We start from the raw sequence: 26558 nt of genomic DNA on the forward strand, positions 1-26558 counted from the left end.
AAACATGAAATGGCCACACAGGGCAGCTGTCCTTTTGTGTGCATTCAGAGCCTCGATGGCAAACCTGAGGTGTTTTCAGAGCATCCACCTACTCTCCAAGGACCACAGGAGATCACTTGAAGTGAAGGGAGCACCAGCATTTTCGTGGAACAGTCAGCTTCATAACACCAACAATTTCCTGGTAGCATCCCCTTTTAAGAGCACAGTGCCTAAAGCATCTTCACTCACAGTATAAGCAAAAACTGACCTCTCTTGCTTCCCTTTGAGGGGGGGATGTCAAGGGCAGAAGTCTAAATTATACCCTAGTCCTACCTTCACCTTCACACTAGCCAGAGAAGGACATCCAAGCCAGGTGTGGTGGCGCATGCCTATCATCCCAGCACTTGGGAGGCTGAGGCAGATCACCAAGAGTTCAAGGCCAGCCTGGGCTACACACTGCATTCAAGGCCAGTGTGAACTATAAAGCAAGACTCTGTCTCAAAACAAACAAACAAACAAACCAACCAACCAACCAACCAACCAACCCCAAACAGAGAAGGACATCCACAGAAAGCTCTCCTGAGTGCCAGGAAAATACCCCATACACCTTAGCAGCTGCCAACAGCAAATGCTAAAATATAATCAACCTCACTTTAGCTCTTTTTCTTCTCTAGCCTTAAAACAAGATATTATTTTTCTAAATATTTTCCAGAAGTTCTTTTATAGGCTAAATACACACTTTGTTTATTTTAAAAAACAACTTTATGTTTTAATTTTAAGGAGCAGCATCTCACTCCATTGTCTAGGCTGGTCTTGAACTCCTAGACTAAGAGATTCTCTTGCTTTAGCTGCCAGAGTAGCTGGGACTACAGGTGTGTACCACCTTGCCTCGCTCAATTTGTTTCATTAATGTGGGCTAAATAAATGCCTGTTTAAGAGAAAAGTCAAGATCAGTTTCCTTCCTACATGAAGCATTCTGCTAAGGAGAGAATTCTCCTGCCCTAAGGATCTACAGCATCATCCAGCGCTGCTCCATTCACCTGTGTCCCTCAAAGCAACTCACGTTCTCCCACAGGAACTATCTTATGCTGGAGCATCCCTTCCTGATACCATAGGAAAGTGGCCTCTAAAAAGGAAGGTACTCATGGCATCTCTCCTATGCACACTGTGGCAGTTTGGCCCAGTACTGGGAGTCAAGGGTCAGTTTGGGTATCACACTTTGTAGAAGAATGTCTTCCCAAGGTTATTTTATAAAATATTCGAGTCCCATCTATAAACCCTGACACCACTCCAAAGCTTTTGAGATTGATATGCAGCTGCCTTTAGTTTGCTCTGCACTTTTGGTCTCAAAGCCATGACTGATCAGAGGACACATTCAGAGCCATGGCCCTGAATGCTATGCCAAGGTCTGTTTGCTGGGTACTGATCCTGGCTCAATGAAGCATGCTGCTGAGTAAACTTGCTCCACTTCTTGCTCTCCATTGAATTATTTTCCTTAAATGATGGACTCTTCCTGTTTGAAAAAAGGACGTATCATTTGGTTCTTGCAAGACTCTGAAATTCTGAAAACTCGAATTTAATCAAATGGTTCCTCTATCTGGTGTGCATAAGAATCATTCGGGAAGTTCATCTAAACACAGATTCCTGTGTCCCACTTCCACATTGGGTTCTTTAGGTAATTCCAGTCTTTGAATGGACATGTGACACCATGTGACTTCGATACAAATATAGTCCAGATTCTATTTAGAAATCACTACTTAAGAGACTACACGAGTGTGAGGAGATCCTTCCACCTCTAAACATCACTTTGGAAGTGGAATAAGAATCTCCTTGAGTGTCATGGTTTTCTTGTGAGGTCCCATTGAGATAATGCCATGGAAATGTGGCAAAGGGTGGGCACAAGATAGGTGTCACCTCAAATGACGTGTCCACTTCTCCCATCCTGCCCTCCAGTGAGGTCAGGGCACACCTCTCATCTGGAGCCACAAAAGGCCTCACCTGTCAAAAGGGATGGCAGTCCTTGCCCACATTTTCCCACCATCGCATGGTCACACTAATGCCCAAACCTTCTCTCTACCAGGCTCTTCTCACTGAGAGCCAGAGAAGAAGATCCACTGGAGAACGTCTAGGAACAGCAAACGACATTATCATTGCTTCACAAAGGGGCTTACACTTTCTCTTAAGTGTCCAGTCTAACTCTAAGATGGTTTACCACTGGGTATAAATTTTAGTCTTTGATACAGAATTGCTCATTTGCAGCTTGAGTTTGAGTGGCCCATTAAAACTAAAACAAAACAATATAAAACAATACAAACAAATCTATTCATCAAATCCGCTCTTATTACTTGCTGTTCAAGTCTGTAACAACTACAATTTGGTTTCCAGTAGGCCCATTGAACTAAAATATATAGCACCTTGATTTTTAAACACATAAAACACATACATATTTTACAAAACTATATATAAAAGCACTAGGTTTTGCCTGCTCCTTTCCATCCCCCCAAGGGGTTGAAAAGGGTTGAAGCTTTTGCTGAAAATTAAGTAGGGGAACACAATACTTTAGCAAATTTTATTCCCTGAAGTTAGGAGGTGCTGTCCTGCAGCTGTCATACCACCTCGTCAGACTCCAGCCCGTGGACTTCATATAAAGTGTCCAGTATGGCCAGCTGCTTTTCCATGGCAGGAAGGTAAAGGCTAAGGTCCCTCTGCATCCCAATGCTGAAAGCTTCCTTCTGGTGGTCACCTTCCTTTATGGTTAATGCGGCCACAAAATCTTCATAGGATGGAGCTGCCCTCAGGGCTAACTGCAAAAGAATTGCCTGTGAGGATCTGCATCAGGACTGTTTCTTGCACACTTACTCTTATGCATGTGGACATGCATACACACACTCACATGTTCAAAAAACTAAGAGAGCAAAAGTAAAGAAATATGAACATCTTTCTCCATTCATGAATTCTCTAAAATTATGTTCTAAGCATTAAATCATATACCTTTAAAGCTAAAAGCAGCAAGTGTAAACTTGGGCCACCTTAATGATAAATAATGCCACCAAGTTGGGAAATGCTGAGAGGAGGAGTCTGAGAAATTTTCTTTTTCATCCACAAGGTGTTCCCGATTACTTTCCCAGAATCGATCTGTATGCATGTTGCCATGTTTCTGTTCCCACATGTTCAGCCTTCTAAGGTACCTAACTCTATTTTATATCTCATTTCCCTTTATGTTTCTTTGTATATATCCTATTTTTTCCCCAACATGGAAAACAGTTCCTTTGCATTCTTGAGTATTTTCTAAAAAGAAAGGGTGCTAACATTTGTTGTCAGCTGATCCTACTGGAACCTGTGATCACCTCTGTGCTTTTCAACCACACCATGCCAGTTTCTATCAGAAGACTTCCTAGACTCCTTATTATTCCCTTCCCTTCTTCTCCCCATCCCTCTTCTTCCTTTCCAGTTTATTTGCTAATCTTGCTAAAAAAAAAAAATCTCCTTTCTGATACCTACACTAGGTTGGCTCTCCAGAGATCAATAGAGAAGCTTGAATTACTATTCTATAGTTGCTCTTTAGATTTTCCTTACACTTTAAATGTCTTTGAGAATCAGTCCTCCCCGTTTCTTCAGTAAATGAGTAGCACTATCATGCAGAAGCTAAACACAGGTATAGATGAAGTAGATTGGAATGAATCTCACATTAGCCTGAGGAATTCAAGCAACATGCTAACCTAGAACTTCATTTTCCTCATTTGTAGAAGGCTAATACCACTTTCCTTATTTTAAGGGTTAATAGGATATGTAAAAAGTGCTTACCCCCTGCTTGGTATATAATACTCAGATAATGCTGAGAGTAAAAGAGGAGAGAGAACAGAAAATGAAAAGATGGCCATATCCAAAAACATAATATGAGAAAATTTCCCAGGACTGAAAGATAGGAGTCTCTTGATTTAAAGCCTAATTAAGTGCTCAGCACAATAAAAGATAAAGAAAAGGGGGGAGAGACTATCATGAAATTTTAGAGTAAGAATAAAAAAAAAATATATAAAAGTGTTCCAGAGGTGACAATAAACAGTTTATATATAAGAGAATAGGAATAGCATTAGATTTTCTAGTAGTGGCAGTCCAAGTTGGAGGACAATACAGTTATGCTTTCAAAACTCTTAGAGAAAATGATTATTAATCTAGAGTTTTATCTATAACCAAACCAGCACTCTAGAAATAAAGGGCAGAACTAATAATAGAATTTGACTGTTTGGTCTGGCTGAAGAAGAAACCAAAAAGGTCAAATGATAACTGGTTAATGATGGAATTGAAGGCAGACACTGCATCAGTTCAGAAGACTACAACTGTCTGAAGATAAAAATCTATTTGGCTGATGAGTAAAATTCCTTGGATGGAAAAGATGTTTCCATGAGAAACTACGATCAGTTAGAATGAATTTGGCTATGGTAATTAGCATGTCAAAAATCTCAATAAATCTTCCAAAGCAGTGATAACTTGGGGAATAGGAGAGGGGATAAGGAACCAGTCAAGCCACAAACTTAGCTTTCTACTTACAAGGCTATTATCATATGCTGAACACAATCTATTTTCTAAAAATCCCGGCAATTTAAAAAATTATTTGCAATAATACTCAAAGCCTTCAAAATGTTCTTACTCTGTAACTGTGGGTATATTATTTCACCTCTTTGTGTCTCAGGATTCTTTGACTATAAGCAGGGAAAATAAGAAAACTTATTTCAGAGTAATGAGATTAATAACTTTATGTATGTCAAGCACCTAAAACAATGTCTTCTGCCCAGTAAATACTCAAAACTGTAAGTTGTGGTTGCAGTTCTGGGTATCAGACACAACAATTTTTATAGGAACCTATTTTGAGGAAATGAGTTTTAGTTAAAAATGCACGTAAACACATGCTATGTTCTTTCTCAGAACAAACTCAGAAGCAGCTTAAGTTTCTAACATGGGATTGAGCAAATTATGATAACTTCATATTAAAAGAAGTATTATATGTCACTAAAATTGTTTTTCTAAGACATGGAATTAAAAATGCTCATAACAGTCCTAGGGCCAAGAAGGTGAGCTGGTCCCAGCACCCAGAAGGAAGCTCCCCTGCTACCATCCCAGGCTCCTAGGGCCAAGAAGGTGAGCTGGTCCCAGCACCCGGAAGGAAGCTCCCCCGCCACCATCCCAGACTCCTAGGGCAGTGAAGCTCAGCTGGTCCCAGCACCTGGAAGGAAGCTCCCCTCACTGCCATTCCAGGCTCCTAGGGCCAAGAAGGTGAGCTGGTCCCAGCACCTGGAAGGAAGCTCCCCCGCCTCCATCCCAGGCTCCTAGGGCAGTGAAGCTCAGCCGGTTCCAGCACCCGGAAGGAAGCTCCCCTGCTGCCATTCCAAGCTCCTAGGGCACAGAAGGTGAGCTGCGTGGGTGCCAGAAGCACCCCCCCCCCCCGTGGAATTGAGGAGACACATAAACAAGCATCAAAAACAGACTTCCAGATCACCTACAGCAACCCCAAAGGGAAACAAGATGGAACACTCTGATACTCAACCACCTGGGCTCTCTGAACTGACAACAAAAGAGGATCTGGGAAAAATGAAATCAGAAATAATTACTCAGATAACAGCAAAGATTTTGCTCATGGTGCAAGACATGATTAATAAATCTAGAGAGGACACAGATAAAAAAATAGAGGATCTGAGGAACATGATGGAATCCCAATATAGGAAACAAATGGAATCCATAAAACAGATACAAACAGATTTCCAAGAGATTAAAAACTCCATCGAAAGTCTGCGCAGCAGAATGAACCAATGTGAGGACAGAATTTCACATATAGAAAATAAGATTGCAATTAGTGAAGAGGAAAAGAAAAATTGCTTTAAAATTGTAAGAGAACATGAGAAATCAATCCAGCAGCTGCTAGACGATGCAAAGAAGAATAACATAAGACTGACTGGAGTCAATGAAGAAACAGGAGAGAGTGCAGATGACATAAAAAAACTCTTCACAGCAGTGATGGCAGAAAACTTCCCAAGGAGGGGAAAAGAACTTGACATACAGATAAGTGAGGCATATAGGACTCCAGCTAACCTTAATAAAAAAAAATCTACACATAGGCATATAATAGTTAGGATTCCAGAAATCCAACAGAAGAATAAAATTCTACAAGCAGGGAGAGAAAAGAAACAAATCACATACAAAGGAAAGCCCATCAGAATCACAGCAGACTTCTCAATGCAAACCCTCAAGGCAAGAAGAGCTTGGAGTGATGTATTTCAAGCCCTAAAGGAAAACAGCCTCCAACCCAGATTGATGTACCCTGCAAAACTATCTTTCAAAATTGATGGAGAAATAAGATACTTTCATGATAAAGAGCACCTCAGGAACTTCATGAATACCAAACCGGCACTCCACAAAATTTTAGACAATACCCTAGGAAAAGACAATGAGGATCACAACCCCAGGAAACTCAGCAGAATGAATCCATTGGGAGTGACAAATTAAATGCAAAGGGTGAGAATCCAACAAAAAGAAAAAGTCATGACAAGGCTTTTAAAACTTTTGACTTCATCTCCCTAATGAGTGTATAATTCAATCTTATTATTGTACTGATTAGTATTTTTCTGATTCTAGAATTGCACACCATTCTTTGTGCTATACTGGCTATTTATCATCTTCTTATATCTACATTTTAATTGGGTTGTCTATTAATGAGCTCTAAGAATTCTTTATATATTCTGCTCATAGGTTATATGGATTGCAAATATGGTCTGTTTAAGCACTACTTTTCATTTTAATGATATCATTTAAAGTTCTAAATTTTGATGGAATCTCATCAATTTCTTTTTTCTTTTACACATCATGGTTTTTGTATTCTAGGTAGTTCTTGCCTACCCTGAATTCATAAATATTTTCCCTTATAATTTCTTCTTAAAGTTTTATACTTTTAGGCTTTCTTATTTAGGTTCATAGATTCCTTCAAGTTATTTTCATGTATGGAAAAAAAAGGTTGAGGTTAATTTTTTATATATGGATACCAGGTGTTCTAGTGCCATTTGCTGAAGACACTGTCTCTTCCTTGGCTCTTGAATCAAGTTTATATTCTATAAAATGCTAATGTTAAATAATCTTTCAAAACTCAGTGGACCATATATGTGTGGTTCTATTTCTAGATTCCCTGTTTTATTCCAATGATCTATATGTCTTTCCTTACACCAACACTGCATTGATTACTGTAGCTTTAAAAGAAGTCTTAAAATTGGGTGCTAAATGTCTTCCAACACTGTTTTTGTTTTTGTTTTTGGCTTTTCTGGGTCCTTTGTACCCCTACATAACTTTTAAATTTCAATATCCGGTTCTTCATTTATAGCTAGTATACACAGACCTGAATTTTTATATATACCTTGTGTTTTCTAATCCTGCTAAATTCAAGTACAAGTTCTAGGGGCTCCTAGAGATTTCTTAGTATTTTCTCTGTAGATGATCATTTCATCTACATATAAAGATTTTGCTTGTGCCATGCCAATCCTATCCTAGTTGTGTCATTTTATTGCCAGACTATTTTGGTTTAGACCTATGTTTCAAAGTGTAATGGACAGATGAAGAGTAGGCATATCTGCCCTTGTTCCTCACTTTAGGGAGAAAGCATTGTATCGTCTCCATTCATAGAAGGAGTTTTTGTTGGAAGTATGGAGTACATGTCTTTGATCTGTTGAGAAGGTTCTGTTCTACTTCTATTCTCCTGATAGCTTTTACCATGAACAGCTGTAGAATTTAGTCCAATACTCTTTCTCCAACTAGTGACAGGATCATATGGCTTTCTCCTTTCCTCTGTTAAAATGATTACTTTTGGGGGTGGATCTTCCAATGCTGAACCAACACTGCCATCCCTATATCAAAACCACTTTCTACATACTGCCAGATCTGACTTCTAAGAGTTTGTTTTGTTAAACAAATTTCTATCTATGTTCATACTTTTTTCTTCCATTATCTTTATCCAGTTTTAGGATTAGCACAATGTTGATTTCCTAAAATGAGGGGAGAAGTGTTCCTTCTTTTTTCTTCTTTTTTTGATATAATTTATCAGTTAAAATGTTTATGAGCCTGCTATTGTCATATGGGAAGGTTTTCAAGCTAGGAATATACTTTCTTTAATAGGTGCTATTCAAATTTTATATTTCCTCCAGAGTTAGTTTCATTAATTTGTCTTCTAAGTTACTTCTTAGAAGTTGTTAAATTTATTTCAAAAAAGATTTTTGTAATATGCTTTCTATATCCTTTTAAATTCTGTAAAATCTGTGGAAATGTCTCCTAGATCTTAATATTGTAATTTAAAAAATGTATAACTGATATTGTGTAACAGGAAGAAAAGATCTAAAAGAGCAGGGGAATTGGGAGAGGTAGGGGAAGGGAAAAAAGGGAAAGGAAAAAATATGAGAAGAGGAAAAAAACGGAAACAAGGTCTTTGCAAATAGAGAAGGGTGGAGGGGGTGAAGGGAGGGCAAAGAAAGGGGAAAAAAAATAAGAACCAAGAGACTCATGTAGTGGTATAAGATCCCAATGGTGAATGTAACTGTATTGTATACCTAAAATGTACCAATAAAGTTAATGGGGGGGGGATGCTCATAACAGAATTATTAAGAGGGGAGAAAGAATACAAAATTATACTACAAACTAAATACAGAAAAAAATTACATGCATTTATAAAGTGAAGAACATCAAGATACATGCACACATACATAAGATACATAAGCAATAAAGATACAAAATATACATATATAAATATACAAATATTAACATCTATAAGTAGAAATACATAGCAAAGCAAATGTATAAATTAAGTATATCATTGTTTACAATAATATGTAAATAAAAATACAAAAAAAAGCTAAGATGGTAAAACATAAAAATGTTAAAAAATGGAAATATGAGAAATTTTAGTTTTTCTCCCTCTCTATTCTTCCATTTCTAAGTCACTAACAATGAGTTTACATTACTATAAATCAGGAAAAAAAATTGTAAGTTGAAAAGCCCTTTTGAACACTCCTGCTTATAATAAATTTTTATTATACCTGCATTCTTATTGGCAACATCTCTTGGATCATCAAAATTTCAGGGTTAAATTTTGCCCTAAACTGAAAAGAAAGCTCCAAAACAAACAAAACAAACCCAACACTTGTTTATTATAAACAGGGCAAATGAATGTTCCTTAACTGAATCATCTCACCAATGGAATGCATGTGTCAGGAACACGGGAGATGTTCATTTGCATTTACTCAGGAAGATCAATGAGCATGGTCAGCACCCACTGCCTAAGGACTCAGTAAAGGTTTCTGAATTATTCTGTCTTCACTGCACAGAGTTGTGATGGCAGGAGCACCAGCCAGCTTTAGGGTCAGCAGACATAGGTTTAAACCTGGCCTTAGCTCATTCTGGGACTGGACATAATCACTCTGAACTTATGAAACAGTGGGAGTTTATCCTGAAAACTAAAATAATGAACATGAAAAGTACAGGGTACAGTCTTTGGTATTCAACAGGCACCTAATAGCTATGTGGTAGGTCTTATTCTGACCATGAAATGTAAACTGAAGGTAATATGGGCAATATGTAGCTGCACTTGGTCTGGCACCTATTCCAGTGAATGGTAGCAAGCCATTTCCACATTTTCAAAAAATGTCATTTCCACTAAAATTGATTTCTTGTATTGTACATTCTTCCCACATCTTTACTAAAGAAAGCAGGAAGGTAAGAAGAAGTCATGACCCTAACAGTTCTTACTTTAGTCAAGTGATGTATACTTTAAATTAGTAAAAGATATTATCTGCAAAGCTATTTTATTTCCTCTCTTACAAAGAACACTCATATTCTGTGAAGTTTCCTAGTATACAATGACAGGAGACCCTGCTTTTTTCATGCTTACATTTTACTACCAAGACTGACCCTTCCCTAGTGGGGAGAATGAGTATACTGCTGACATAAAGGAGCCATCTATACCTGCTACTTATAAAGCGGCTAAGTGATCTGAGGGACTAAGATTCCTGGGTTTGTGTTCCAACATATTGGAAAGGGAGAGGTGGTGCTTAACATGAGGCAAAACACATGAATACAAACATCTAAAATAACTAAATAAGAGATTTCTAGCCCTACCTGCTGGTCTAAGCAATACAGTTAATATTAAAGATAAAATTCAGCTAAGAAAAAAGACAGGTAAGAGCCAAGAATTAAATAATAATTGAATACAATGGGCAGAAGAGGGAGCTATTAGCTTGAATTCATCACTTGAATGCATAAGTCCTTTCAACAGTATTTCAGATCTCTGCTTCCTACCTACCTCTGGCATTGATACTTGAGCTTTTTACTACATATCAGACAGGCAACCAACTTTGGAGATGAATCTCTCCAAAAGGTCACTGGAATTAGAGTAAAGCACATTTTTAAAATAGTCTTTGCTATTCTAGACACTTTTTATTGCTGACAATTCTACACACCAAAGACCTATAAACACAAACAAAATGAGTAACATTTTCTTCTTATCCTAAAAAATAAACCAACCAGAAATATCACAATCACAAAATACAACACCTTGCTTCTGACCATCCAAACACTGGGGAGAAGAGGAATGACTTACCGCAAAAACACCTCGAACTACCCAGCCATGGTGTTGCCGTAATGTTTTTCCATATGCATTATCTTCAAAAGAAAAAAAAAACTCCATGAGAAATGGGTACAACAGAATTTGATGTACTTTTTGTTATTTATGTACTTTTTAATGTATGCCATAGTATATAGTCTTATACATGTTAGGAACTGGTGAAAATATCTAATTACAAAACTATGTATCCCAAAAGTCTTACATAAGAAAAAAAAACCTCATGTGGAATTTTTTTCTTTTTTTGAAAAGAGATCCTTCTACTCTTACCCTGTGTCAACACAGTACCATAGTAGGAAAAGTTCAACACATATATGAAGGAATAAAGAGGGAGGATAGGATACTGAAAAATTGAGGCTAAGTATAATTAAGAATACACTGTTACAAATTTTAAAAATGCAGTTCTTTGAAATGTGGCATGACCCTGAGCCTTTAGCTGTCCTCTTTAATCATCTGTATCCCCCTATGTAAAATGATCTCTAAGGTTCTTTCAAACCCTGACACTATTATGGGATGTCAAATGTCTGCACTCAGTGTTCCTAAGGCCCTGAATTAATAGTTAAACCTTTACAAACGTTATGGAAAAGCCAGGCATGGCAGTGTATGCTGTAATCTCAGGTACTTGGAAGGTTTAGGCAGGAAGATCACTTCAGTCTAGGGCTTCAAGACCAGTATGGGCCACACAGGGAGCCCAAGTCTATCCAAAACAAACAATGTTATGGGAAGAATGGCTTGAAGGGCTCAGTGGTTTTGCCGCCTGCTGCACAAGCGCAAGGACCTGAGTTTGATCCCTAGTACCAAAAAAAAAAAAAAAGAATGGCTTGAATTTATCAAGTTTATTACCAAGTAACTGGCGAGGCCTATTAATTAAAGTCATTCATGTTTTGTACTTTAAAGTCAATAATTATTACTTCTTTCTCAAGGTGTTTTAAAGTGAAATTTTAAAACTGGGATATAATAATTTCAATCACAAAAAATTCAGAAGAACTGCTGCATTTTATGCAAGGAATACATTCCTGAAAATTTGGAATTATTCAACATATATAAAATTCAAATCTGGTTTCCCGAAGTGATGAATGTGTTCTCTGGAGGCACAGATCTGCATCACCACCCTGCATTTTTACTTCAACGCTCCATTTTATCTGTAAGTATCCTCTCTAGTAGTATTACTAGCATAGTATATCCCAGTGGTTGTTTGACCTCCTTCATCTTTGTATTTTACCTGACCACATCTGAATCCTCTCTTCCAAACTTACTCATTTCCTGTGTTAGTTTCAGCACCTAGCACAAGTACAACAACCATTTAATGAATGCATAGGTGACAATTGGCTATAAAAATATTTTCAATTAAAATAAAGAGCAGATATTAAAATAACAGAAAAAGTGACAGTAAGACTCCAAGTACAAGTTCCTATGCAGTGGAAACAATGTAGTTCACAGGAAGTCAGATATTTTTGTGTTTTACTTGCAAAAATGACCCTGCCATGTGGGTGCAGCTTACTAACATTTCACAGGTTACTCAAACTCACAAGCTTTGTAATGAGCATAGTCAACCTTTATTGTAAAAGTCTGGAGGCTTTATTAATAATTATCCTATTTCAATTTTACATAATTTGAATTTGCACAAGTACAATTATGTTTTGTATAAAAGAATATTCAATATTAGTTGCAATATATTTTATATAAAAGACTGTACATTTGGACTATCACAAAAGATTTCCCTGGCTGTCTAGAATATTAAGAACAGACTGAAATGGCAAAAATCAATGTGGTAAAGCTCAAGCAGAGGTAATAAAGAGTTAAGTTCAAGTGTGACGACGACTCAGCATAAAGGAGAAACGAAGATTAAATTTTAGTTTCTTCCTTAGAAAACACCAAGTAGACCAGGGAATAGTCAAAGACATGCATCTTTAATATAAGCCACAAACCTAGCTGATTCTCTGGAAGGGGACATGTGATACACAAGGCCTGTGAAGATATCTAAAGAAGGGGGTTGCTGATCCACAAGTATACAGTAGAGATACCAGACACAATCACTGAGAAAAACCAGCAAGACTACCACATTTCCAACCATTTCAACCATCTGATGAGCCATATGGACTGGCAAGAGAGTACACAAGTCCATAGAAAACATCCTAAGGGGAGTTACCAAGGTACCTATGATAACAGAGACTTCTTCTTTTCTTGTGACATAATCCAGGCAGGGCATCAAATACCATTATAAATACATTCAAATCTGTTGGTGCATATTTACAACAAACAATGGTCTGCTTAAGAATTTAGTGCAGGTCTACTACACCCCACATACTGTGCAAGGAATAAGCTGAAGGACTGATTTATAAGGGAGCTTGCTAACAGTTACTGTAGAGATTTGTACATAGTGCTACAGGATAAGAGATAAATCCAGCTTGAGTATGGTGGACAGAAAGAATTAGGAGTTCTGAAGGCTCGGTAGAGAAAAGGGGAGTGGGTAGCAATAGTCAGAAGCACAATGGAACTGGGACAGGTCATGGCATGCTGAGCATTAGTGAGCAATTCACTGCAGCTGGGGAGGGAGGCTGGAGCCAAATTGTGATGGCCTTTATCCATTACGTCAAGGATTCTGAACTTCTATGGCATTGTAGCACTTAAAAAAAAATGTATTTCTGATTGCACAAATAATGCATGACCATCATAGAAAATATGAAAAAAACTAAAAATAGGAGAAACTAAAGAAACCTATAGTCCAGTGATAGTGAACATTTTAGAGCTTTCAGTGGTAACACACAGCCCGTTGTGGCATGTGTGCCACTGGTTCACTACCACTGCTATAGTCATTTCTCTCAGACTTAACCAGTGTGCATTCCAGAGAAATATTCTCTTTTACAGAAAAAAAATTAGCTATCCTATATAGAATGTATTATTTTCTTGTTAAAAAGTCACTATCAGACAAAAGTCATCATTCTGGTTCGGAATTCTTGTAGAGAATTAACAAGATGAGACTCATACTTTTTGACAATAAGTATCAGATATAGCTGTCCTGGTCTCTAAGCCTTCAGATACAAAGCAACTTGACTGAACAAACTGCTTGTGTAAAAGGGCTCTGGATTCCTGCCAGCCAGGTCAACCATTCAAAAAAAGCCTGGAAACTCTTCTCCCTGCCATTCTTCTAATGGACAGGAAGAAGGCAAGAAGAAAAGTATTCTATGAGCCCAAATAGCGTTGCCACCCTGACCTAAGGACGAGGGGGTGTGCCTACAGCAGTGCCATCTGTGTCTGCCCATTTGGCCCTTCAGAGGAAGCAGCTGTTGCTTGTTGTACCTGCACCTGGACAGAGGAGAGTCCCAACTGCAAGATGATCCAGATGGCCTAACAGAGGAATCACAGAATTTGATTTGGGTCCTGCCTCAGGCCAGGAAGCCAACTGCTGAAATTTAAAATCAACAAATTAACTAAAACTCATTTTTAAAAAGGCCAAAAATCCTTAGCTGACTTCTAGGGCCGCAAATATCCCTGCCACCTTGGGCTGCATTAAAATAAGATGAAGTCTAAGCCTTACCTATTTTGGTTACCCAGAGAATATTAGATAATGAAATATATTAATACCCATTTAATATCATAATGCATATTCTATAACCTGAAAATATTTTTGGCCTCTGAAAGACATAAATGCTACCTTCTCCCCAATTCTTTGAGACATGTCAGTTACCTAGAGACTCAATCAAAACCTCCCACTAGGAAGACTTGACAATCACTTTGCCCAATTCTCTGTCTTTTATAAATGAAGACATGGCGGTCCCAGTGACTTGCCCATGGTTATAAAGCTAAAAAGCAATGAGAACTTGGGGCATTTGTGTATCATCTCAAAACCATGCTGCTAAAAATTAACATTTATTCTTTGTCAAACAATAATGAAAATGAAAAATACGCCTTTGCAAGTCATTTCCTGAAGAATTAGCACCTTTTTCTGCTTATGAAATACACAGGTCTTTTTTAAAAAACACAGAATAAAAGTAAGTGCTCAGAGATGATCTTTGTGAACTTCAGACATTATCATGAGGAAAACCTGGTGGTCAGGCAATCCTGCCAGTGCAGACACATGCTGGAAGGTCTTTAAAGAGGGCATGACTTGATTCATGTTCCACAGTGTTACAGAATAATTAGTCAAGTTATGATCTGATATTAAATATGTGAATATGAGTTTTTTCTCACTTAGTTCTCCTTGTCTCTGAAAGCCTTTTATATTAATACATGACTGAGCATCCTTTAAAAGTTTTTTCCTATCCTGCACCAGAGATCTTCTTTGGGTTAATCTTTCGCTGACATCAATGGTATCATTCTAAAGTGAGACATGTGGCAATATGCTATCCCAATGAAAGAACAGGACAGAGCACCTAACATTTAGTACAATGGTGCATGAAATGACAGGGCAACTTTTCTTCCTTCTACCTACAAGGGTGCTTTCCAAAATCTTTTTGATGTGGCATCTGCAGATAGAAGGGCTCAGTCCTAGAGCAGACTATTAAATATATCTGCCTTCAGGACTCATCTCCTTCCTTAAAATGACCTCTACGGAGTGACACAGGATGCTAAGGATAAATAGCACTGTTGGCATGAGACTACCCAAAATGTTACACTCTGATTGCTAGTATTGGGAGTCTATCTCATGGCCCAAGTAAAAAAGGGGGCAGTGTGAAGCATCAGACCTCCTTCCATGTACTAGGAGCTGTTCTAGGTGACAGCATGGCAGCAATAAAATCACAACAGATACATTTTCCAGAAAGGTAACAGACATCAATCATTCCAGTGTGTGTGTGTGTGTGTGTGTGTGTTTTTTGTTTTTTGTTTTTTTGAGACAGGGTCTTGCTATGCAGCCCAGTGTGGCCTCAAAATCACAGCAATCCTCCTACTTCAGCCTCCTGAGTGGTGGGATTACAGGCATGTATCATCACACCTGGCTCCAATGTGTCATGTAGGACTCTGACATATCATCACCTATCTCCAAAGCCACGATGACTACAAAAGTTTTAAACGCATTTACTTCAAAACATTTCTTAAGCAGTTTTACTGAAAAGCTATCTAATTATGACGAAAGGAGGCAAAATTAACTGATGCTATGACTAATATCCTACTTATTAATAATCCCTCTCCTACAGAGAGGAAAAAAACCCTTCAAGTAATCAAGATGTAGTCAAGTGGCAGGTGAGCTTCAATGTCCTAGATCTACTGGTAGATGAGCCGGTCTCAAACCTCAGTGCGGATCAAAATCTCCCAGAATGACTTGTTAAAACACTGCCAGGACCCACTCTGGAGTTTCTGATTCAGCAGGTCTGGGCTGCGGCCTGATGGTTTGCATTCTACTAAGTTTCCAAGTAGTGAAGATGCTACTGTCCTGGGGCCAATGTGACAACTAGTGATCTAGGTTTTGAAGCTCTAGGGAAGGTACTTACCCTCTCTAAACCAATTTATTTGGAAGATTAAATGTTTATGAAGAACTTGGTATAATCATTACACTGGGTAGTCTTTAACAGTAACTGTTATCACCGTAAATCAAATTAAATTTTTGAATTTAATACAAACCAGGCTAATTTGCCTATGTATGGTACATAAAGAACAAATACCCTCTGATTTACCTACGTATCCACCATCTCTCATTTCAGGCAAGATATCAGTTCCACTTAGAAAGTCTGTGACTTTAAAATGAGCAAAGAAAAGCCATTATCCCCTAAGAAACGTGCATTGAGGAGCCTATGGGTGTGAACAGCTATCGTGTAAACAAGTCTCAATAAACCACATTTGTCTGCACAGAGCTTGTTATGCCTGGGTCTGGAGGGGAGGAAGGGTAAGTAGGTTAGGTACACTTCATTTCTTCTCACTGAAAAGGAGCAGGAAATTAGAGATTACTACAATCAAAGATAAGATTTTAATCAAGGAAATCATCTTTAAATGAACATGAACTTCAGAATGAAAATTTCAAATTCACATCCCCCTTTTTAACACTGAAAATAGAGCTGTAGGGAAAGAGGGGAAAGGAAGAGCTGAGATCAGCCATGATTAATTCAATCACAAAGCAGCTTTTTGCCTTTCAAAGTCTCTTTTTTCTTCAGAGTCCGCATCTACTGGGCCCAGCCTCCACATGAAATAAAAAGTATCAGCTAGAGGAGAAAAAGGTACAGAACTGGGGTGGGGGCAGGGTCTAAGGGTATATATTCTCCACCTCCATTCCACCTTCAGGGTCAAAGCTTCTTCCTGTGAGCAGCTGGTTCTATTTCACCCCAGCTCCAGGAAGGGTTAAATGGGATTAGCACTGCCCTCCTCCTCTCCGCAGACAGACCTACCAAAACAGCAGCATGGAACCTGTGCAATCCACCAGGCACACAGCACTGACTCCCAAATCTTTTGCCCTTTTCTACAGGTGAAGTCAGCCTTCCAGTGTGAAATTTCCATTATTAAGAAGCTGGTCTGAAGAGACGCTTCTGGTTTAGTAGCTGAGCTTTATAAACTTACCTACCATTTCTGATTTGGGATCAATAAGCCCCATTTCTGGGCAGGTTATCAACCTCGTATGTGATGGAGGTGATGATCATGATGATAAAAGTATAAACAACAGGAGTGAACCTCTGAGTGCTTATTATGTGCCCAATACTTTTTGAATTTTTTTCAGATGCATGAAACTATATAATCTTTACAACAACCTCATTGGAGAAACAGTATCACCAGCCCCATTTTATAGATAACAGAAACGGAGGCACAGAGAGTTAAGGGACTTGCCTAAGAGCACAATGCTAGTAAGTGACAGAAGCCCATGAACCATTTCAGAATCTATGCTCCTAGTCACTCTGTATGCCTTACCATTCCACAGATTCTGGCTAGGGGCATGTACAGATGTGGTGAATACATTTTTAGTACTTAAAAAGCACAACACGAGAGGAGAATATAACTGAACCTATCCTGGAAATAAGAGATTCATGGGAAATTAAAAATGCAAAGTGCTCAGGGATGGTGAAGACTCTGTGCAAAACATGAGGAGTTTTGAGACAAGGGTTCCAAAGTGACCCTGCTTCAGATCCCTGTGGAAGTCTGAAGCAAGTATTTTAGCCTATCATAATTTTGATTCCCTATTGTATAAAAATGGATTAATGTGAGGATTAAGTTGTCTAAATCCACAGAGTACTACAGAAATGTCCATACTAACTGTTTTATGTCATACCAGCAATTTCTAGACAGGGTGGCTTGAGGAAATCATATGTGGGGGCAGAATCTCTCAGGATTCATGGCCCAGAAGGAAGACTAACAGAAGGAGGTAGAATCTACTTGTGAAACTGAAAAAATGACATGCAGAACACTGGCTACCCTCCCTACCAGAAACATTTAATTAGTTCATTTTACTGGTAATAATCATGGCTACTCAACACTTAACTATGTAAATTACAGTAATATAGGGCTTCAAAATATTATGATATTTCAGTCTTCTCCACACACATGCCTCAAGGCCTATGCTGGAAGAATTTCTGATAGACTGTGGTAAGTTTAGCCACTTCATTAGGAACTCTGTGAGGATGCTTCCAAGTCAGTATTTTCCAAAATAAAGTCTGACAGATGCATGCATGCATGCATCCATCCACCCCTGTGCAATGTTGACTGAGCACCTACAATATTGCTGTTACTGCATTAAGATGCTGGATACTATAGTATGATCTCCTTTGAACAAGGCCTTTCTCTAAGTCTTGGCTCTATCATACAAAATGGGACACAGACAACTTGAGGAGTAGAGGATGATGATTAACCCTTAATTTCATTCGAGAGCAAATTCCCAGGAGTTCTACCTCCAATTCCTTTTATGGCTTCTAAAGTTAGCTTCTCTTTGAATAATTATTTGAGGATTGCACTGTATTTGAAGATTTAAGAAAACTAACTTCTTAATAATATTATGTCTTCCTATTAAACTTCAGGGATGGTTTTCTATCAATTCAGGCTTCCTTATACTAATTTTTAATAAGAAACTAGATTACCAGGTTTCTGTCTCATGAGTCCCTCTTTTGGTTTTGTTTCGTTTTTTGGAGACCGGGTCTTGCTATATATAGTTCAGGTTGGCCTTGAACTCATTATGTAGCCCAAGCTGGCCTCAAACTCACAGGGATCCTCCTGCCTCAGTGACCTGAGTGCTAGGATTACAGGTGTGCACCACCATGCCTAGCTCACAAATCCTTTTCAAATAAAGCACACAGGAAGCAAACAACCCATAACAAATAAGAAACAAAATCAAATATAAGAAACAAAAATAAGAAATAAAATTAAACTCTGAAAAGCAGAAGTGTCCTATATCCTGTTTCCTCCTCCAGGTGTCTCCATTCCAAACAGTATTCAATTGATCTCTCAAAACATAAAGAACACTTACTCAGGGCTGTCTGGATATCCTTTTCACCATTTTTCACTTCTGTCAAAAATCCCTTTAAAAATTTGAGACCTCTGAAATAAAAAAGACAAAAAAATATTTTCAAAGTTTTCTTATATTGACTGAGTATAAAAAAAAATAGCAGATACCAATGCTCCTATTTCAGTAATATCTCGGCACAGCAGTAAACAGGCCAAATCATACAGTAGTCTTTTCTGAGTCTCTTTCCTGTCATATCCTTCTATGACACTCTGTACTTTTCCCTTACCCCATCTGATATACCTAAAGCAGTGGCTTTCAAAATGTGGTCCCAGGACTGGGGCTGTGGCATTACTTGGGATTTATTAGAAATGTAAATTCCAGGGTCTTACCTCAAATTTAAGGAGCCAGAAATTCTGGTTCTAAGTCCAGTGTTTTTAACAAGCCCTCCAGGAAATTCTGATGTCACTAAGGTTGGAAAGCTAGTGACTTAAAGAGAAACCAGCTGGCTTTCCTGTGCTTTAAGATTTCTATCATATGTATTCATATATGTATTTTAATATAAACACTATCAGAAGAGATGCAAAAAAAGGTGATGTTCTATTCATCAGGCCTTCTAAAAAGGGTGATATAATTTGGTTAGATTCTTTATTCAGAAGTAGTCTCTTTGCACAACAATTTCTTGCTGGTAACATTTCAACTGTGCTTGATTTTAGCTGCTGCCCCACCAACTGCCTCACCTCTTCAGCCACAAGAGGGCTTCAGTAGCTGAGTTCCTAACCTGAGCTACATCCGCCTCCACTTCGTGCAGCACTATTTTCTGGAGGGTAGTAAACTCTTCCTTGTTGGTTATATACTTCTGATTTACTTTCTGGAGGAAAAACAGGGAAATAACCTAAGTTAAAAACACTAAAGTTACCAAGCAAATCAGTATTAGTATTGAGACAACTTTGGCAGGAAGGCCTCTAGGAAATGAAAGACTATTAACTTTCTTCCTTATGTTTTCAAGGCAATGTGGTTTTTGTTTGTTTGAGAATTCTATGAGGCTAAAACTAGAATTAAATATTACTCATAGGGTTTTAAACTATTCTTTTGAAGTATTTTTCCTGCCTTCAAGCCTCTTTTAGAGCTGTGTTTAGCAGATATTTTTCATTTGGAGTATAAAACTCAACAAGGACAATAAGCATGATATTTCATGCAACTATTCCCTCAGAATACACAGTAAGCATGTCTGCAGAAATTCTTTATCCTGTTTCTTCAAAAAGTGGTATTTACTGTTGAAGGAGACTGATCTTTGTTTACTATATTCTCAAGAAAGTAACATTCAATCTACATTTTTAAAAAGACCCAAAGTTTAAAAGTAATATATACAACTCACTCATTAACTAGGGCATAAGAGGGGTGGTGCCACTGAGCTACATCCTCAGCCCTACTCACTCATTAACTAGGAAGGATGAGGCTCAGAGAGACTTTGTAAGTTGCTAGCCCAGCTGCACCCAGAAGTCAGACATTTTGAGTCCCAGACCACTAATTATTTTCTCTAACATTTTTGGGGAACATGTAACATCATTGTTTATACCTAAAAAGCACAGAATCAATGTTGACATAACAGTGAATCTCCACTGATCCATGCTCTGGGCCTGATAAGGAAATGCTGGTTTCATCTTTAAAAGAACATTCCACCCCAAAAAAGCTTGCCTCCAACATACAGCAAGGGTGTCATTAGTTATCCTGCTGAGCATTCACAATGTTTGAGAACAAAGATTTTTGCTCCCTGAAGGAACTGTAATAATTTGTTACTTTTTGATTTAAATCCTTGTTAAACACAAAAGTATCGAAAATGTTTTTCTTTATTTACAAGTTTTCACAGAGACAGGCCAGTATACAAACCTTAATATTTCCAACAAGATCCATTTTAACAGGAGCAAACACTGTAGGGCCAAGTTTATCTAGAAGAAAGAACCAAAATTTTTTTGAATTGTTTTTTGAGACAAGATCTTGCTGTGTAGCTCAGGTTAGCTTTGAACTCACTTATGTAAGCCCAGGCAGGCTTTGAAATTGCATGCGTCATGCCTCAGCCCCCAGAGTGGTGGGATTACAGCAAGAGATTTTTAAATTTTTAATACAAAATATTTTTAATAGTAGCAATACATTTAACAGATATCATTTTCTAAACGTAAAATTGAAAAGCTTGACACTGTTACTACCTTTTTCGATCACACTATTCTGAAGTGAGTAACTATAAAGAGGTCCTAAACAGCAGGTGAGATGCAGATAATCTTATAAACTTTGAATACACTTTTGTGTATTCAAGGCTGAACTGTCCAATATGAGAGCTTCTAGATATAAGAATACTTAGCACCTGCAAAGTGACCATTCTAAATTGAAATGTAAGTACATACCAAGTTTTGCAGACTTAGTACCAAAGAATGCAAAGTAGCTCAGTAATGATTCTATTATATTGATTACATGTTGAGATATTTTGGATATACTATGTTAAATAAAACATATTATTAACTTTTGTTTTACTATTTTAATATATCTTCTAGAAAATATTACACTTTTGGTTTGAATATTTGTTAGAAATACGTTTGCTAAATATAATTACCAATTTTAATTACTTAAGTTTACTAAAATAATATTTACTGAAAAAGAAGTACAGCTTAAAAAGGCTAGAAGAGAAAAGATAATGGAATTCTTAAAAAAATTTCATTGATATTTTAAAAGGCACAACAGTTTAAAAAGCCAAGAGAAGAAATAAAATAGCACACTAAAAAATAATTGATCCTTGGCTGAGCATGAGGAAAGGCATTAAAAAGAACAGACAGTGGGGCCGGGGATTTAGCTCAGTGGTTCCACCACCTTCCTCGAAAGTGCAAGGTCCCGAGATCGATCCCCAGTACCAAAAAGACCCCCAAAAAACAAAAACCAAAAAGGAACAGACAGGAAAACAGAAAATAAATAGCAACCTGGTAGAACCAAATAGCAAGACAGAATTAATTATAATAATGTATTTCATTAATATTAATAAATTATAGGAAAAATATAATTTTAATAACTAAAGAAAAAGCTATTTATACAAAAACTACTCTAGCACTTAGCACATAAAGATCAATTTATCTACATGTTATCAATAAATAACTGGAAAATGAAATAAAACTTTTTACAATAGCATCAAAAGCCACAAAATTCTAAAATTTATTCCTAAAATAAAACTGTACAAAATGCTTAGAGAAAATAAAGATAACTTATTAAGTGGATATGAGAGAATATGAATATGAATATGAATGTTCATGGACTGGAAAATTCAATGTTGTTCAAGATAGCAATTTTCCCCAATTGGTTTACAAACAGAATGTAACCTTAATCAAAAGGCTTTTTAACAGAAGCTGAAAAGCTAAAATTTATAGACATGCAAAGGATATAGATAAAATTTCCAAAACAATCTCAAATAAGAACAAAATTGGAAGACTTGAACTATCTAATTTCAAGCTTTATAATAATAAAGACACTGTAGTACTGGTATAAGGAAATACACAGATCATTGGAACAGCAAAGAGTCCAGAAATAAAACTTTTAATAAGGTCAACTGGCTTATTACAAAACTGCCAGAAAAATGTTAAAGAGAAAATACTGGTTTTTTGATAAATAATTCTTGAACAATCAGAGTATCAGAAGGAAAATAAAAATTAACCTCAAATCCCTTACTATACTATATACAAAAAGTAATTCCATGATAAATGACAGACATAAGCATAAAAACTGGGTCTAGACAAGAAAACAGAATATTTTATGACCTTTTGTTGTAACAAATGAAGACTTCTTAGGATATGGAAAACAACTATGAAAAAGTTAAGTTGGACTTCATCCAAATAAAATTTCTGCTTTTCAAAAGGTATCTTAAAAAAAAGACAGGTAAGCCATTGTCTGAGAGAAAATATTTATGATGTATAATGGAATATATGAAGAACTTTTAATAACCAGTAAGAAGAAAAACAATCCATTTTAAAAATAGGTTAAAGATTTGGACAGACTTTACAACAGAAGATACAGCAATATCAGTAATCATATGAAAAAAGTGTTCAACATCATTACCATTAGGTAAATGCAAATTAAAGCTCTCATGGGATACCATTAAACACTCAAGAGAAATGTTAAAAACAAAGATATTGATGCCGCCAAATGCTACTGAAAATGTGAAGCAGCTAGAATACTTATACACAGCTATTGGAAGTGTATAACCATGCAATCACTCTAAACAGTCTGACAATTTATTATAAAGTTAAACAGTAATCCTGTTCCTATTTACTAAAAAATAAAAATTAAAAATATATGCCTACAGGCACAAAAATGTTCAGGGCAACTTTATTTATAACAGAAACTACCCAGTTGTCCATCAATAGAATGAAGAAATGAATTATGGTATATTCATTTAATAGAACACCACTCAATAATAAAAAGGAATGAATTACTGATACATGCAACAAGGATGAATCCCAAAAATATACTAAGTGAGAAAAGCCACATGCAAGAACATATAATACGATTCCATTTATGTGAAGATTTTGAATAGGCAAAACTAACCTAAGGTAAAAGAAATCGATAAAATGACTGCCTAAGACTGACTAGTGGATTGGGGACCAAGTGGCACAGGAAATGTTCTGGGGTGATGAAAATGTCCCATATTTTGTAGGGATATAGATTATATAGGTAGCTGAATTTATCAAAATTGAATCCTAACATTTCAATTTTATGAAAGTTATACCTAAATTTTTTAAAATTCATACTTCAATATATTATATAGCAAATTTCATCACATAAGTAATTCCTGGTATTATTGACCATATGCTAAGTAGATTTGAATTTAAATAAATTTATACACACACATTTATTTTTTCAGTTCTGGGGATTAACACAGGGCCTCAAATGTGCTTGCAAGCATTCCACTATTAAGCTGCATCCCCAGCCTTTAAAAAATTTTATTTTCAGACAGGGTCTTACTAAGTTACCCAGGCTGGACTTCATCTTGTGATCCTCATGTCTCAGGCTTCTGAATAACTGAGATTACAAGAATGCACCACTATTCCTGGCTTATAATGGTTTCTTAATCTTTGTTATAACTGGTAAAATATTTTTTTTCATAGTATCAATAGGTTTACAGGCCTGTTCCTCAATTATTTTCACTTTTGCTTTTATATTCACTTTCTAGAAAGCAGACTTCTTTTTTCATTATACCACTCTGAGGTCAATATTTAATCATATTAGACATGAAATGGGAACCTGCATTAATGCTTTACGGTCATATAATTTTAACTGTATATGTCTGGTCATATGAAGCGTCATCTCACTATATTTCTCCTGAAAAATAATGCAGGAAGACATTCTGGAAAATAATTAAGTGTAAGATAACTGCAACAATCTTACCTAATACTGGAACCACAGCATAACATGATGCCAAGAAAGCTTCTGTGGGAATGCCACTGTCTTCCAGAAGTTCAATATCACTAAAGCTTAAAAATTTGGTGAAATCAAGGAGGAAAGACAGAAAATATATCAGCATTCTCTGAAGTTCAAAGACAGTCAAAGAAACAGCTGCCTCTCTGTAGGGAAAACCATTTGTCCTGATTTCATGGATATCCCAGAATGACTTTTTCAAAATTATAAAATGGTCCATTAAGATAATTTTCCAAAGATATTTCACCAAAGCAATTTAAAATTTTTTCATACAGGGGGTGGGGATTTAGCTCAGTGGTTCTACCACCTGCCCAGCAAGTGCAAGGACCCGAGTTTGATCCCTGGTACCAAAAAGTCAAACCCCCAAACTTCTGATTTTCCAGAAGGCAAACCCGTACCCAACTGTCAGTGATTTTAGAGGGTGTACACTACCTAGTATTCATAGTACTGAAGAAAGTTGGGATGACTTCTTTTCCTTCTTCCCAGAGGGATTCTGGAGAGCAACTTGAAGAGTCTGATCTAGGCAGTACCAAGTTGCTGTCATGATTTCCCAAGTTTTTTTCTCTATCTTCCTTCATTATTTCACCTTGAACTGCAAAGTAGAAGATACTGTAACTAATCTATTATATAAATCTTTTACAAATAGGAAGGTACCATGAGATGCAGGGAGGTTGGAAAAAAGAATTAAGATGTGTTATGTACATGTACCAACTCCCCACAAGGAATGTGATCATCATGTGCTATAAACATGTATTAATAAAACTCAAAAAATTAATATATAGCTATTGGTAAAAACTGCTAAAACACTGAAAGTATAGAAAATAAAAATCTGAAATACTGCACAACACACACATACATATTCAAACAAAATTGAGCTTAAATATCTGATTTGTTTTGGTACTGGGGATCGAACTTAGGACCTTGTGCTTGCGAGGCAGGCGGCAGAATCACTGAGCTAAATCCCCGGCCCAATACTATATTTTATTATGCTTATTTTTATTAAACAGTGTTACATGAGTATTTCCATTATCACTCAACACTGTTCAAAAACCTTATTTTAATGGCCATCTAATACTGCAATATGATCATGTGAAGGGCATTTAGATAACTTCTAAACTTCTATTATAAATACAGTTAATCCTAGGGCTGGGGATTTAGCTCAGTGGTTCCAGTGCCTGCCTCGCAAGCTCAAGGTCCCAAGTTCAATCCCCGGTACCCCCCCCCCAAAATAGAGTCAGTCCTCATTATGAGCATATTTGGTATTTGTGACTTTGCTTACTTGCTAAAATTTGTAACTCTAAAATCAATACTTGCAGCACTTTTCTAGTCATTCATGGACATATGCAGAGTGGTGAAAAATTTGTCACCTGACATGTACATTTCTAGCTGAGGTGAAACAAGGTAATGCTCTGTCCTCTTGTTTCAGTTCTCATACTATAAATAAATGTCCTTCTTTAGTAGCACATATTTTGCATGTTTGTGCTCTTTTGTTTTGCAGATTGAATCCAGGGCCACACACATGCTGGCAAGCATTACCACTGAGCTACATCCACAGCCTACTAAAATTTTATTTTGAGACAGGGTCTTGCTAAATTGCTTAGGCTGGCCTTGGTTTTGTGATCCTTCTGCCTTAACTTCTGGAATAACTGGAATTATAGGCATATACCACCATACCCCATTATGTTTGTGCTTCTTAAAAGAGACTTCACTTGTAGTAGTACTATTTAGGGTACATAAACATAAGAAGGCTATAATGTGCTTTAGGAACAAAATACGTGTGTCAGATAAGCTTCTTTCAGATATTAGTTTTAGTGCTACTGGCTATGAGTTCAATGCTAATGAATCAACAATACATATAAATATGGTGCCTTTAATGGGAACACACATAAAACAACGTTATATACTGATCAGTCAATAAAAAATGTTGTGACCAGAGGCTTGAAGGGAGCTCACTCTGTTATTTTCTCTAGAAGCAGCAGTACTATCTGCAAATTCAGTATTTGGGTGATTTTATGAAACGTAACTGAAGCAGGATAGAAGAAATAAAAGATGGGCAGAAAAGACATGGAATCTTAACTAAAAATTGTACTTTTAAGAAGACTGCAACTTTTGGGCCTAAACCAAAGT

The 26558-nt window shown here is 37.0% G+C and overlaps 1 protein-coding gene across 3 annotated transcripts in view; it reads right to left on the reverse strand.

Annotated features, from left to right (window-relative positions):
* Positions 1 to 2534: 2534 nt before the first annotated feature.
* The window catches only part of Plekha8 (pleckstrin homology domain containing A8), a 71168-nt gene continuing 47144 nt past the window's right edge, over positions 2535 to 26558 (reverse strand). For 2 of the 3 annotated variants that reach the window (XM_004839485.3, XM_087206584.1), the window contains exons 8-14: positions 24864 to 25023; positions 24402 to 24487; positions 20868 to 20926; positions 19718 to 19848; positions 19002 to 19072; positions 10604 to 10665; positions 2535 to 2783 (exon numbers count right to left, since the gene is read on the reverse strand). In XM_004839485.3, coding sequence (XP_004839542.2) covers positions 2586 to 2783; positions 10604 to 10665; positions 19002 to 19072; positions 19718 to 19848; positions 20868 to 20926; positions 24402 to 24487; positions 24864 to 25023 — 767 coding nt within the window. In that variant the 3' untranslated portion in view covers positions 2535 to 2585. The other variant, XM_087206585.1, reaches the window with a different exon arrangement.

Source organism: Heterocephalus glaber, unplaced genomic scaffold, assembly GCF_053883595.1.
Source record: "Heterocephalus glaber isolate CG9 unplaced genomic scaffold, H.glaber_assembly_v1.0 deba00000676, whole genome shotgun sequence".
Classification (NCBI taxonomy): domain Eukaryota; kingdom Metazoa; phylum Chordata; class Mammalia; order Rodentia; family Bathyergidae; genus Heterocephalus; species Heterocephalus glaber.